At 39.7% G+C, this 14,425-nt stretch overlaps 1 protein-coding gene across 1 annotated transcript in view; it reads left to right on the forward strand.

Moving 5' to 3' along the window:
- Positions 1–14,425, forward strand: part of LOC108529389 (histone-arginine methyltransferase CARM1-like) — a 54,620-nt gene that overhangs the window by 29,534 nt on the left and 10,661 nt on the right. The window contains exon 4 of the mRNA XM_017871692.1: positions 12,884–12,994. Within this exon, the coding sequence (XP_017727181.1) occupies positions 12,884–12,994 (111 nt within the window). The remainder of the gene's footprint in view (positions 1–12,883; positions 12,995–14,425) is intronic.

The following is a 14,425-nucleotide window of genomic DNA, read 5'->3' on the forward strand; positions in this document are numbered from 1 at the left end:
AAAAAAAAAAAAAAAAAAAAAAAAAAAAAAAAATCTTTGTGTGTTAGTCAAGGTTCTTAGTTGCCAGCATCAGAAATTAATACAGTGAAAGAATTTCCTTAAAGGTTACAGGAACTTCAGATAATGAGTCTTAGAAGCTACATATCTGGAATAATTTTCAAAATCATGTTGCAGAATTGATCTCAGAAAGACATAGATACTGCAATGTACACAGCTTTCACTAAATACCAATCTTGAGTGTTGTCCTAAGAACTTTCCCTCTGATTCTCTGGGATCTGGAGGTAACTGATCCCACCATATGACCTCACCATAGTGGATTCCATGTAGTCCCTACATCTTCACACTCTGAGCTCCCATGCAAAGCACATCTTCCTGGCAGAGCCTGGGTCATGCCTGTGCTTTAGCTGATACCTTCACTTCCCTAGCAAGAGGCTGGTGCTGCCTCGGAATGTGGGGCATTCCCCAAACATAGGAAGGGAGTTCTGATGCTGAGAGGCACCAAAGAATGGCAAATGCCCTCTGTGTTGTACAAGAAACAAATGCAATACATATTGTTAGGCTAATAGTATTGATAAAGGGATTGGAGCTACAGAAAGTTAACTAACTTGCTTTAGCATAAACAACTGCTATGTGGCAGGGCTACATGCAAACTCAGGTCTGTCTGTATGCAAAGCCTGTACTGCAGGATGATTTTGATTTTAGGGGTGACAGAAAGTCATTTGTTTTATGCTCTAGGTTGATAAACTGACATTTTGCTATGTGATTTTTGGAATGTGAGGGGAGCAGGATGTGATGGTGAAAAACAGTATCTGTGTAAATATATATATATATGCTTTTCTATAGCTTGGGCTTTGAAGTGTGGTTCAGTTTTCCAGGGCTGCCATAACAAATTACCACAAAGTTAGTAGCTAAGTGCAACTGAAATTTGTTCTCTCATTGTTCTGGAGGCTAGAAGTCTGAAATCAAGATGTCTGCAGGGCCATGCTCCCTCTGACGGCTTTAGGGGAGGATCCTTCCTTACCTCTTCCTGGCTTCTGCTGGTTGCTGGCAGTCCTTAGTGCTCTTTGGCTTATAGATGCATCGTTCCAATTGCTGCCTCTGTTGTTACATGGCATTCTCCCAGTACGTGTTTCTGTGTAAATTTCTCTCCTTTCATAGTGACACCAGCCATATGGGATTTAGGGCCCACCCTAATTCATTATAACCTTATCTTAACTTGATTACATCTGTAAAGACCCTATTTCCAAATAAGGTCACATTCACAGGTTCTGGATAGACATGAATTTTGGGGAGGTAGACACTATTCAATGCAGTATAGTATAGAGACTAGTTTCATTAAGTTAGATATCACAGTAACTCATTCCTGAGACTAATTCTCTGTAATAAAGGCAAAGAGAAAGTGATAGAAAAATGAGTCTAGATTTAACTGATCTCTTTGGTCCCTTAAGCCCAAAGGGGACCCACTGAACAGATCTTCTGCGTGTGAGTGAAGCAGGAGTGTATCTGTGCCAGAATCTTGAGCTTGAGTAGACTTACTTCCTAAAAGGTTACTGGAGAAAGATGCCAGAGTCAGCAAAAGGAAATGCTTTCATTTGGTATGAAAGCAAAGTGCAGCTCTCCAGGAGAGTCAAGAAGACTATGAATAAGCATTGGTCACAGACTGATTTTTAGAGTAATTGGGGAAAAGGAAGCTGAGGGCTTTAGGGTACAATGCAATAGGTGGCTTTCTAACCAAGATATTTGTACTCAAAGCACATCTCTGCCCCTTTCAAGATGGCGACATGTGACCTTGATCTTTTTGAAGTTAATTTTAAATTGTGGTAAGAACACTTAACCACATGGTGGCTGTAAAAATTTAGTAAGCAACTTCTTGGAGAGTCCCAGCACAACTCTGGAATGCTGCACACATGACTGGGGAATCAGAATCAGAAATCATCGGACCCTCAAAGATACAGCTTATCCAGGCTTGTGAGTCAGGGCTATACTGCTGTAACAATCAACTCCTGAATGTCAGTGGCTTAATCCAACAGAGCTTTATTTCTCTACTTTGTATCATTCTCACTCCAGGACCCAGGCTGATGGAACAGCCTCCATGAAAAGCATTACTATTTCCTGTTGTAGAGAAAAGGAGGACCTAGCAAATCACACAGCTAGTTCTTAAATCTTCCACCTGAAAGTGGCCAGTGTTACTTCTAACCACATTACGCTGGCCAAAGCAAGTCATATGGTCACTCCTAATTTCAACAAAGCAGGGAAATGCAAATCTACATCTGCCCATAAGGAGAACCAGAAATATTTGGTAAATGGCACTATATATTACCTTTGCAAACTCATTAAGTTAGGGACAGGTTGATAAGGTGATTTTCTTATCACCTTAAGCTATGCATGGGAGGGGGTTAGAAAAAGAGGGGCTTGATGGATTAGTACTTCACTTACAGGATTTCATTGAAATTAACTTCTGCCTGGTGGATTGCCTAGCCACTGAATGCAAAGCATTTTAGAAAGTTCCTAGAGTTGAACTTCCAACCTTTTTACTCTTCCTCTAAGACAGTGACATGAAGGGCCAATTTGGGGCAACTACTGACTTTCCAAAGGCTTATATAGAAGGCTCTGTATGACATAGTAAAATCTAAAACAGATGACTTTGTTTTAATGTCTGCTTACAGGCTAAGAATATAAGTAAATAAAGAGGATAAGATCATTAAAAAGCAGTTAAATTGGATGAAGCAACCAACCAATAAGCTCTTCAAAATATTGTATTTTCATCCCTTGGTATCTGTGGGAGGTTGGTTTTAGGACACACACATACCCCCCAAATTAAAATTTGTGGGTTCTCAAGTTTCTTGTATAAAATGGCGTGACATTTTCATATAATCTATGCACATCCTCCTGTATGTTTTAAATAATCTCTAGATTAATATCTAATGCAGTAAATGCTATATGAATAATTTTTATATTGTATTTTATTTGTATTTTAAATTGTTATATTGTTATTTTATGGGGTGTTTTGTTTTAATATTTTGATTTATTGGTTGAATCCTTGGATGCAGAACTCACAGATACTGAGGGCTAACTGTACTAGACCCTGGTCTTTTCTGGCACTGAACCAGAAAAATTCTGATGAATTTAGAGCTTCTGCCTAAATTCTCTTTCCACTTAATTTCCTGAGTCTGTAGTATTGGCATGTCCACTTTAACCTCAGAGTGGTGGCTTAGGTTTAGAATTGAGAAGTTCCAGAAACCCAGAAAAGACAGAGTCACAGGGAAATTTCAATGAACATGTTGATATTCCTGTAACTACCACCAATTTCTCAGTCTAGATTCCCTAAATTGCAGAGCATGAGGCAAAGGCTTCTGGGCTGGCACTTTATCAGGGAGTACTAATCTCAGGAAAACAGGAGTAGGAGAAAGGAGGGAGAGCAAGTAGAAGGCAGTACCTTACTGACCTGGCCACAGCTTTATGAAAAACTGATTGCTTTGTGTCATAGGACATCTTCAAAGGGGCAATATGAAGCTACTTCATCCTCAAATAGTTCCTCTAAGGGGAGAGATGGAGAATGATGTATTCATTAGCTGCCATCTCCCATTGGTCAAAGTATTCCCTCAGTGGGTATTAACTCCCTTACACTTCAAGGGTACATGCGCATGAGTGTCAAGTAAGTGCTGCAGTGCTTTCTCCTGCCTCAACAGAAACAAGGAAATTCCACTATAGGAAGCACATGGCACAAATGAAGTGTGTACTGTTTGTTGTGCTAATGAATGATATGAGGACCTAGAAGAAGTCATTGCAATAGGTTCCTCAGGCAGTAGTGAATATAGCAGCAACAGCAGCAGCAGCAACAGCAACATCAGCAATAAAATCCAGCTCCAGGATTCAAAGATCAGTGCAAGCAATTTCTAGGACCCCTCTGCTAGATAGCAAGGCAAGTGTTCTCTTCTGGCTTGAGGCAAAACCAGAATGCATTATAACCAGCACTCAAACCAGGAACCTAGGAGTCAATCTATACTTTTTATTCTCCTTTCAAGTCTAAATCCCTTAGATTCAATGGTCTCAGCATTTCTGCAATCTTTTCACTTCTCATGTCCCACAGAAAGTCCCCAGTTCTCATTCTTATTGTTTCCTTCCTGGAATATTGCAAAAGTTTTGCAACTACTCTTCCTGCTTGTACCAGTTAAGATACCTTTGACTCGGAATAGGAAAAATCCCTACTCAAATTGGCTAAAACAGTCAAAGGTAATGCAACTTTATGGTGTTTTAATCCATGAAGTCACATTACCTTGGACTGTTTTAGCCAATTACTTTGAGCATCACATCCAAATTTAACCACATTCAGGAAATAGGAGGGATCTTTTCTGTGTGTCTCTTTAGAAAGGAGGAAATCTTTCCCAAGTAGTCTTTCTCAGTAGACTCGTGAAGAAAATCGTATCACATGCCCAAGCCTAAACCCATCATTAGCAAGAGGAATAGAACCACTTTTGATTGCCCTAGACCAATCAAGATCCCCTCTCTGGATCTGTGGATGGTTAGCCACATAGAAGAGGGTAAATACTCAATAAAACTGAAGTTCTGATTGGAAGGAGGAAGGGAGAGGGGACTGACACTGGTTAGGATTGCTAGGTTCTGTTACCCTTGATGTTGTGGCCCTCCAATCCATGCCACTAGTATGATGTTGCTGAAATGCAACTATGACATAATCCTTTGAAATAATCCTTCTATTTAAAACTTTCTGATGATTCTTCTTTGCTGAAGAATCAAGCCAAGTCTTGCACAAAAGACTATTTATGATCAAGCATCTGCCAGTTTCTCCAGATTTTGCTCTTGCCTTGTTCATGTCTTAACCATGCCCCACTACCTCTAATACTCATATCATGCTCCTGATGCAATTTACTGCCTCCTGTATGCAACTGGCTCTATCATTCTTAGATGCCTTTGTCCATACTTCCCAGAGCTCCTGCATCTTCCATCATTTAAATGGCACAATATTGACTCACTTTTCAATTTCCACTACCCAGGTCACCTCAATGAAATCTTTCCAGACCCCGTGGTAAAGTAGGCTCTTTTTCCTTCTTCTCATACTGTGCCCTTATATAATTCTATTATTGCCACTGTAGCACATGATTGTACTTCTTTATTAATGCTTATCTCTCCTCCCAGACAGCCCTGCTCTATTCATCTTTGTATTCTCAGCACCTGGCAGTGCTTGCACATTGGTGAATGAATGAAAGAGTGTTTAAGGGTCTAGAGCTGAGTGATCACGCCCAGGTCTAAAGCAGGGTTAGTTGTGAGGAGATAAACTAAGCATGATCACATGTTTTGAATATTCCCTAATTAGAAAGGAAAATAGTTATAGAACTGACAGAAGGGTGGTTAAAAGGTTGGTAATAAGTTTATCCGTCTTCTTCCAGAAGACTAAACAGAATGTGCTCATAAGCATTAATTCTGCATTATTTAAACACAGGCAACCCTCTGGATGCAAGCAAGTTTCACTATACAGATGTAGAGTTCTGTCTTAGGAGGAGCTATCACTGCAGAATTTTCCTGCCATAATGAAAGTGCTAAGTATCTGAATAAGATTTAAGTCCAAGCTGAAAAGGCCATAAGAGGATGTCTTCTGTAGTCCCTGAGATGCTTTGGACATTTTCTTCTCTGATAAAAGCTGGAGTAGGAGATGCGATAGACTGCAAAAGTCTGTGCATCTTCCTCTTTCTGTTACTGCCCAGGAGCTGCTCAGTCTACCTGTCAGTCCATAGTTTGGATATTGGAAGATTTGGATACTAGATGCAGTTTATGGGGGTCGGCAACCTGTGGCAGCCAATAGTGATGATGAAGCACATGACACTGAGCACAAGCTTGAGCCACATGTGGCTTTGGGCTGTCTAGTGAGTTGACTATAGATGGAATAAAATGAGGGCAGGAAGGAGTGATGTCTGTGGAAGTAGGACACAGAACATAGGAATATAAGGCATACAACAATAACAGGCATTGCAATTCAGAGCAGCCACTGATGAGCTCAAAAAATAAAGAAGAATTAGTACATGATAACTGATATCACTTGAGGAGCCAATTGTGGGATAATCAAAACCTTCATATTTGAAGACTATTATAAAAAGCTGGAGTGAATAATAAGTCTAAATGTGGCCAGTATTACTCTAGTCTGAATAGAACAAATAATAATTTAGAATTGAAGTTGAGAGAGTAGCTGATAGTATAGGATTCAACTTAGATAATTTTTAAAATCTCATCTCTGACTCTCAGCCTCCTTATCAACAAAATGGAGAAAATAATATCATCACAAGTTAAAAAGGTAATTCCTACACAGTACTAAACAGGCGTAGCATATAGTAAGTATACAAGAAGTAGTAGATACAATAGTTCCTTCATATTCCTGTGCTGTTTCTGTGGGTTCTACGTCATGGATAAAACCAATTGTGGAAGAAAATATTTGGAAGAAAGATGAGTGGTTGTATCTGTACTGAAAATGTATGGACACTTTTTTCTTGTCATTATTCCCTAAACAATATAGTACAACAACTATTTACATAGCACTTACATTGTACTAGGTATTATAAGTAATCTAGAGACTGCTTAAGGTATTCAGGAGGATGTGCATGTGTCATATGCAAATACCACACTAGTTTATATAAGGGATTTGAGCATCCAAGGATTTGGGTATCCAAGGGGATTCCTGGAACCAGTCCCCCATGTATACCGACAGATGACTGTATTTATTTTTACTCTTTTATTCAAGGGTAATTTTGTTTCATACTTTCATAAGGATCTATATATTCCTTGTTAATTTTAACCTACTAAATCCAAATGAATAGTTTTGAATCCACTTGGAGCTATGTAAGCCCTGTCCAAGCATTTTGCAGGATTTCTTTGCCCAGGAAACTACAAGAACATGTAATTAAAATAATCTGTAAAGCAAAATGATAACCCTTTCTTTCTAATATTTTTAAAACTTTTCTTACCAATAAATCCCCCGGACATTTGGTCACGATTACATGGACCAGTTGTTGACTTTTCCCAGTTAGTCCTGCCAGGGATTTCATACCATTTTCAGGCACCACTATGTATAAGCCAAAAAATAGCCATATCTACAGTCACTGCCTATGTATCCAACAGGAAACTGAGGATGAATACCCTCTCTAGAAGGTGATTGTCCACAAGACCTAACTGGATGGTAATGTAGGGAGAATATGGCAAGGTCAAAAGAAAGTAATCCTTCGAAAGATTCTTAATTTCACTAGGTTGGTGAGGATTTATGTTGGTATAAGGTGGCTTCTCAGCAAGGTGACAGATTTGTACCATATTTTCTGGATCATGAATCTGTCCTCTCTTTGTGGTAGTGAGAGACCTTTTCATTCCTTCAGTTTGTTCAGCAAAGATTTAGTGAGTGTCTCTACTATGCACCAGACCCTGTACTACATGTCAGATTCAATAGTGAGAAACAGATGGGGTCTCTCCTTTAATGAAGATTACTATCCAGGGGAGAGAGCAGATATTAATCAAATAATCATTCATTACATGAAAAATTAAAATTCTGGTGAATGTTATGAAGAAAGAGTATGAAGAGATGCTGATAAGAAAGTATACAACAAGAGGACTTAGCATGGTAGGAGAGCAAAGACCAGGGGAGATGTTTTGGACTTAGCCAAGACTATATTTCCCCACCCCCTTGCACCTACATGCATGGCCAATGAAATATAAGAGGAAGTGATGTGTCACTTCTGGGCCAAGGTGGTTAATGGTCCAGCATACCTTCCCTACACTGAAGATTAAAAGGTGGAGATGTTTGTGACCTTAAGGATGAGTTGGTTTAACAGCCAGGGTCCCTGCAGGAGAGAGACGGCACACATGACAGGGTGTGTTAGTCAGGGTTCTCTTAGAGGGACAGAGCTAATTGGAGATATAGCCATATCTATATCTATAATCTATCTATCTATCTATCTATCTATCTATCTATCTATCTATCTATCTAAAAGGGAGTTTATTAAGTATTAACTTATGTTATCACAAGGTCCCACAATAGGCTGTCTGCAAGCTGAGGAGCAAGGAGAGGCAGCTCAAGTCCCAAAACTGAAGAACTTGGAGTCCAATGTCCAAGGGCAGGAAGCATCCAGCACAGGAGAAAGATGTAGGCTGGGGGGCTAGGCCAGTCTCTCCTTTTCAAGTTTTTTTGGCTGCTTTATATTTGCTGGAAGCTGATTAGATTGTGCCCACCAGATTAAGAGTGGATCCACCGTCCCCAGACCACTGACTCAAATGTTAGTCTCTTTTGGTAACACCCACACAGACACACCCAGGATGAATACTTCGTATCCTTCATTCCAATCAAGTTCACACTCAGTATTAACCATCATACAGGGTGTTTAATGAGAGTTAAAGATAACATGACTATTTACAAAGATGTAGGCAGAGTTAGGGGAACAAAGAAGGTATAGTGAAGCACTCTGTTACCAGCAAGAATGTGAACCTGTTATTCTACCTGGACCTAAAGGTAGCTACTGGAAATGTGACATAATATCAGAGCTGTAAGAGATGGGAGTCCGACAAGAACCATGAAGACACAGAAAAAAGGAAGCCAAAAGAATAATCTAACTCACCATCCTCACTCTCTCTGATCTCCTGTTGTCGTTTCCCTTGACTTATCCCAACTAGAATCCAGTGGCAAGAAAGCCCATTGTTACAGTCGATATAGGTCAGGCTCCTGCCAAAGACCAAGATGAGAAGAGTGGAGGACAGATCTGGAGGAACAAATGGAAAATATCCAGCACAATAGTCACTGAGTAAGTGAAAGAATATGACCGCAGACTGAAAGCAGATTGTGTGTAATGGAGAGCATAGCAAGCAAAAGGAACAGAATGTACTAAGGCCTGTGGCAGGAATGAGCATAAAGTCTTCTAAGAACACCTGTTTTCAGGCAGAAGGACCTGGCGGAAGGCTACCTCAGCTAGTCAGAAGGGTGATCGTGTTCCAATCATAGTCAAGGAGGAAGAGTAGAGGTCATGAAGATCAAGAGTGAAAAATGTCAGATGTGTGAGGTGACATGGAGGCCAAGAAATAAGAAAGAGGCCCAAATGCAGAAGACAAGGAAGGTTGAGTGAAACATTACAGGCTATGCATCTTGAATAAGGCAAGGGCATCCTGAGCTCATCCTCTTTGGGTGCTGCCTTGTGATGCAAGAGCATTTCCAGAGTCCAAATGGCAGACAAAAGTCTTAGGCCTTTCCTGAAGATATTTTAAAGTGATGTTGAAATTAAAAGACTGCTATCTTGGGCCATCCTATTCAGTCATTTAGACAACAAATATTTATTAATGGTTTTTATGTTTCCTACTGTGCTCACTAGGTTCTGAGAGATGATGTGATTCCTGTCTTTGGTAAGCTCACAGACTAAGCAGGAAAGACAACCATGTAAATAACTGCTTGTCATATCCTGTGATAAGTGCTGTTAGAGAGTGACATGCAAGGTGCCAGAGAACCCAGCCTACCCTGACTGGGGAATCAGGGAATGCATCCCTGATATATGAGATTTGAGCTAGGTCTTGAAGGATGTTTCCCAGGTAGAAAAATGAGAGGAGGGAATGTTATCTAGGGGGAATGTATTGATCAGTGGATGCCAACTACTACTAAAATGATCTCTAAATCTTAGCTGTTTATCATAATAAAATTTATTTCTTGCTCATGCCATGTCCAGTGTGTTCTGAGTGGCTCTTCCCAAAGTGGTAATCCAGAGATTCAGGCTGTTTTCATCTTCAATGCAGGGAAGGTGTGCTGGACCTTTAACCACCTTGGCCCAGAAGTGACACTCATCACTTTGCCTCACATTCCACTGGCCATGAATGTAGATGCAAAGGGGTGGAAAGATGTAGTCTTGGGTAGGCAGCTGCTTCCTGGCAGCTGCATTCTGAGACAGCATGAACATTTGGTATGGGGTGGTGGCTTCCACTGCCATAGGGAATTGCACATGAGGGAGCACAGAATGAAGTAAAGGGACGTGATTCCTAGCCTACGGTGTGTGTGGAAGAAAGGAGAGGAGTACAGAAGAAGAGACCAAAAAGGTCAGTCATTACTGGATGGCTCAGGACTAAGGACAACATACCAGAGAGACCTTCTCTTTCTCCTCCAGATGTGTGGAACTATTAGAAGTGTGATATGGCCAGATTTGCATGTCTTCACAGTATACTCATTTCTCTTTTTTTTTTCTGTACAAAAAGAGAGCGAGAGTTGTGCCGAGAGTTAAACACTGGATTTTCATCCTAACTCTGCCAACTGCTGCTTACCAACCTTGCTACCTACTTGGGCTGGCTACTTAGTATCTCTGAGCCTCAGCTTATTAATAAAATGGGCACAAAACTATATGTACTCTCTATTCCAGAGAGGCATGAGGATCAAATAGATAATGTCAGGCAAACATCCTTTGGCAACTGTAAACTGCTCTACATATACAAGGGGATTTAGTTACTCTATTTTGCCTCTGCCTGAGGGGAGATATTTTTTCCCAGAGCATGAAAGTATAACTCAATGACTGCTAAGTTCCTGAAATATATCCACTTCTGTGATGATCTACCAGTGGTAGAATAAGAAATGAGCTCAATATTACTTCTATAAGAACAAATAAATACAATTAGAGGCAGTTCCAATGCTTCCTAAGGTGCTATGTAAGAAAGCATAATGGAATTACCTGTGTTAATGACTTTTCTTCTTCCACAGTCTTGGAAACCACAGATGGAAAGGGCTGAGGTAGTGTATTTCCATTAGAGCCTAAGTATTTGCTTTGACTCTTAGGGTTTTTTTTCCCACAGAATTTATCCTGGGTCCTCCAAGGCTTTGTTTTCCAAAGTTGCATGGCTTATGTAGAGAAAGGGAAATGTCCCTCTACCTCCTCACTGTATCTTCCCATTGCATGACTGAAAATTTACTTGTTAAGATTTTTTAATATCCACATAAGTGGGCAGCAGATGGACTTATCTGGACAGTGCTAGCAAAAGATTGGATTCTTTTTCAAGGCCTAACTCTGCTTTGAAATAGCCAAATGATTAAAGTTACTTTGGCTTGCATTTTTAGAAAATTTTCTCAGCTTATAATTTGTCACTACTTCTCTAGATACGGCCTAGGTCTGTTAAAGTATCTTTTTACCAAATGGACCAATTTTCCAAAAGCCCAACCGCATAAGGCTCCCTCCCATCTCTGTCTCTTTTCTTTCTCCCAATTTCCTTTCCCCCATCTCTCTGCTAATGGTGAGATGTTCCTTTAGTTTTTAGTCTGCAGCATCACGAGAACTGGAAAACACTGCTCTAAGATGTGCTTCATGCCATCTTAATAAATTAGATAAAGAACTTCATTTACACATTTCCAGGGCACCTGTTCCCAGTTGTGATGTGTTGTGATGGCAGTTGTGAGTGTTCTTACAACAGACCATGGTCACATGAAGATGATGTATTTCCTGGGGAGGATGAGGAAAAGAGAATACTGTTATTTCTAAAAGTATAGACAGCCTGATAGCCAATTTTGGAGTCTGGGTGACATTTTAAATTGGTAATGCTCCTAATTACCCAAACCCTAGGAAACCGTATGGAATACAGCCACAGCTCTAGATTAATATAAGTGAGCACTGTGAACCCATTACTAACAGCATGTTCTCTTAGAATAATGGCACAGTATCTGTGTCATCACAGTGTGATATTGCAGTTAAAATGCACACACACACATCTTAATAATTCTTGTTTTTTGGCAAATTTTTCCTGCTATAATTTTTTACCTTTTCTAATTTTTCCAACAAACATACTGCTTTGTTTCCTTGTCAACCATTGTCTATTGGTATTGCCGTGTTGAAATGTCAGTTTTATAGAAGACGAATGTCAGCAAGCAATGTATGATAATAAAAAACATGAGCATGAAGGTAGATATGTTCAGAGTCAACTCTTAGCCTCCCTATTTATTGCCAGCTGAACTTGAGGTGGTTGTTCAGTGTCTCTGATTTTCAGGGATTTTTTTAACCTATTACATGGCCATAAAAATGTTGTCTACTTATATTGTTATTGTGAGGAGGTAAAGCCAAGTAAAATGTCTGGTTCAAAGTTAGTGCCAAAAGATGCTGAGACTAAAAGGCATCAATGAGACAGAAATACAGTAACTCGAAATTTCAATGATCAGGCTGAGATTCGAGCCTTAGCTTCAGCAGTGCTTGGAGAAAGGGGCTGACCACATACCATCCACCCCTTGCATGCAGGGTTCAGTGTTGACCTTTTTGTGCCAGTAAATGGCGGTTTTCTTGACCTAAGATCCAGATCTGAACACAGAGAGTGGAAGAAAAATTTAATCACTCCACTACCTTCATCTGCTCCTACCCTCCAGAGAAACCTCCCCAACTTTATGGAGGGGGCCTGGTATAAAAGCACACACCTCACTTTTGAATTTTTCAAGACTATCTTCGGTGATTTCTAAACTTAGATATATCATTCCAAAAATTACTGGCCACAGTTTTCATTTGTTTATGCTGATAGAATTGGTGGAGCAAGCTCATTTGTGACACTACTTCTCTTGGCCCTAAGCATCCTCAAAGCAGTCCATGTTACAAAGAAACTATTATAATAGCAATAATTTGTGAAACATCAATTATATGCCAAGTGCTTTGCATGCTTTCATATTATTTAATCTCTACATCCAATTCTAAGAGTCTTTGTTATTAACCCCATTTAACACGTGAGAAAAACAAGGCTCATGGAGATTCATAACCTTGCCAAGGTAAGGCCACTAGAAATATCAAAGCTAGTATTTTAATAAGTCTGACCTCAACACCCAAAGCTGGCTTTGTGCCAGTAGCCAAGCACTTGTTTGTGTTTTCACACTTTTTTTTTTTTTTGTCTTCTTTCCTTTCAGGTGGTTCTAGATGTTGGTTGTGGATCAGGAATCCTGTCATTTTTTGCCGTACAGGCTGGAGCTAGGAGAGTTTATGCAGTTGAAGCCAGTTCAGTAGCACAGTATGCTGAGGTAAGTGATTGTAGTTTTAAGGCAGTTAATAAGTGGGTCTTTAGTATACTTCAGGGTACCCAGTGATGGAGTCTTCCAGGTAGGTCATTTAGAATAATTTTTTTTTTAAACCAGTGATATGGTTTGGCTGTGTCTCCACCCCAATCTCATCTTGAATTGTAGTTCCCTTTATTGCTAGTGTTGTGGGAGGGAGCCGGTGGTAGAAAATTGAATCATGGGAGCAGTTTTCCCATACTGTTCCATGGTAGTGAATAATTCTCACAAGATCTGATGATTTTATAAGGGAAAACTCCTTTTTGCTTGGCTCTCATTCTCTCTTGTCTGCCACGATGTAAGACATGCCTTTCACCTTCTACCATGATTGTGAGGCCTCCCTAGCTACATGGAACTGTGAGTCCATTAAACCTCTTTTTCTTTATAAATTACTCAGTATTAGGTATGTCTTTATCAGCACTGTGAAAATGGACTAATAAAACCAGTCTCTAATTTTTGCTGTATTGGAATGTTACCTCCAATCAAGCCTGATTTCCCTGTAGTGATTGATATGAAAAAATTAATTTTTTAATTGTCATGATACTGAAATTGTAGCAAGATCTTCTCCCTTCCCATCCACTGGGTGGCAGATGGAGCTGGGGTAGAGGAAGGGAGACATGAATGTTTTCTTTAATTATCCGGGTGAGGAGTAATGTTTCACTGCAGCTAGATTTATTTTTTTCTTTTTGAGTGTTGTAATGACAATAACTATACCATTCTAAATTTTACTTTTGGTTTAAGGGGCTGTTGCTACATGGTTGTAGTAAGAGGAAGAGACAGATTTCTGTGTTTCAAGGAGCTTTTTAAGATTTCAGGTTCTGATTGGAGGAGAGGGAGAAGATTTGTTTTAAATGTAGTGCTCTATTATCATTATGAAATGTGTACAAATATTATAAAATAAGTCAAAGTCAAGATTCAGGTAATAATGGCTTTCAGTAATATTTGGATGTAATAATAACCCAATCAAACTGCAGAATTGGATATGTGTGCATCCGTGTGAACAGGGTAATGCGCTTGTCATTCATACCTGGAGGAGGCCTGAATTTTAATGAGGGGTAGGATGACAGATAGAGAGAAAAGCTTGGCTGCTGCTTCAGATGAGCATCATGAAACCCTCCTTCAGTCCAGACAACTGGTACCTCTGAGTGATAGTTGGTTTTGGCGTAAGTGAGCAAAGAGGAACCCAGAGACAAGTAAACAACTCTGGCATGTTTGGAGGGAAAGATTGTCAGAGTCTAATGGCTTGGTATGTTGTTGTATTTTCTTTTCTTTTTCCAGCAAGTCCTGAAGAAAATATTTTCAGTCATTTTTTTCTTTACCAATTCTTAAATGTCATTTTTATTGAATATTGACTACACACCAAATAATATTTGTGGGTATATATATATATATATATAT

This window comes from Rhinopithecus bieti, unplaced genomic scaffold (genome assembly GCF_001698545.2).
Source record: "Rhinopithecus bieti isolate Rb0 unplaced genomic scaffold, ASM169854v2 scaffold_6906, whole genome shotgun sequence".
Lineage (NCBI taxonomy): Eukaryota > Metazoa > Chordata > Mammalia > Primates > Cercopithecidae > Rhinopithecus > Rhinopithecus bieti.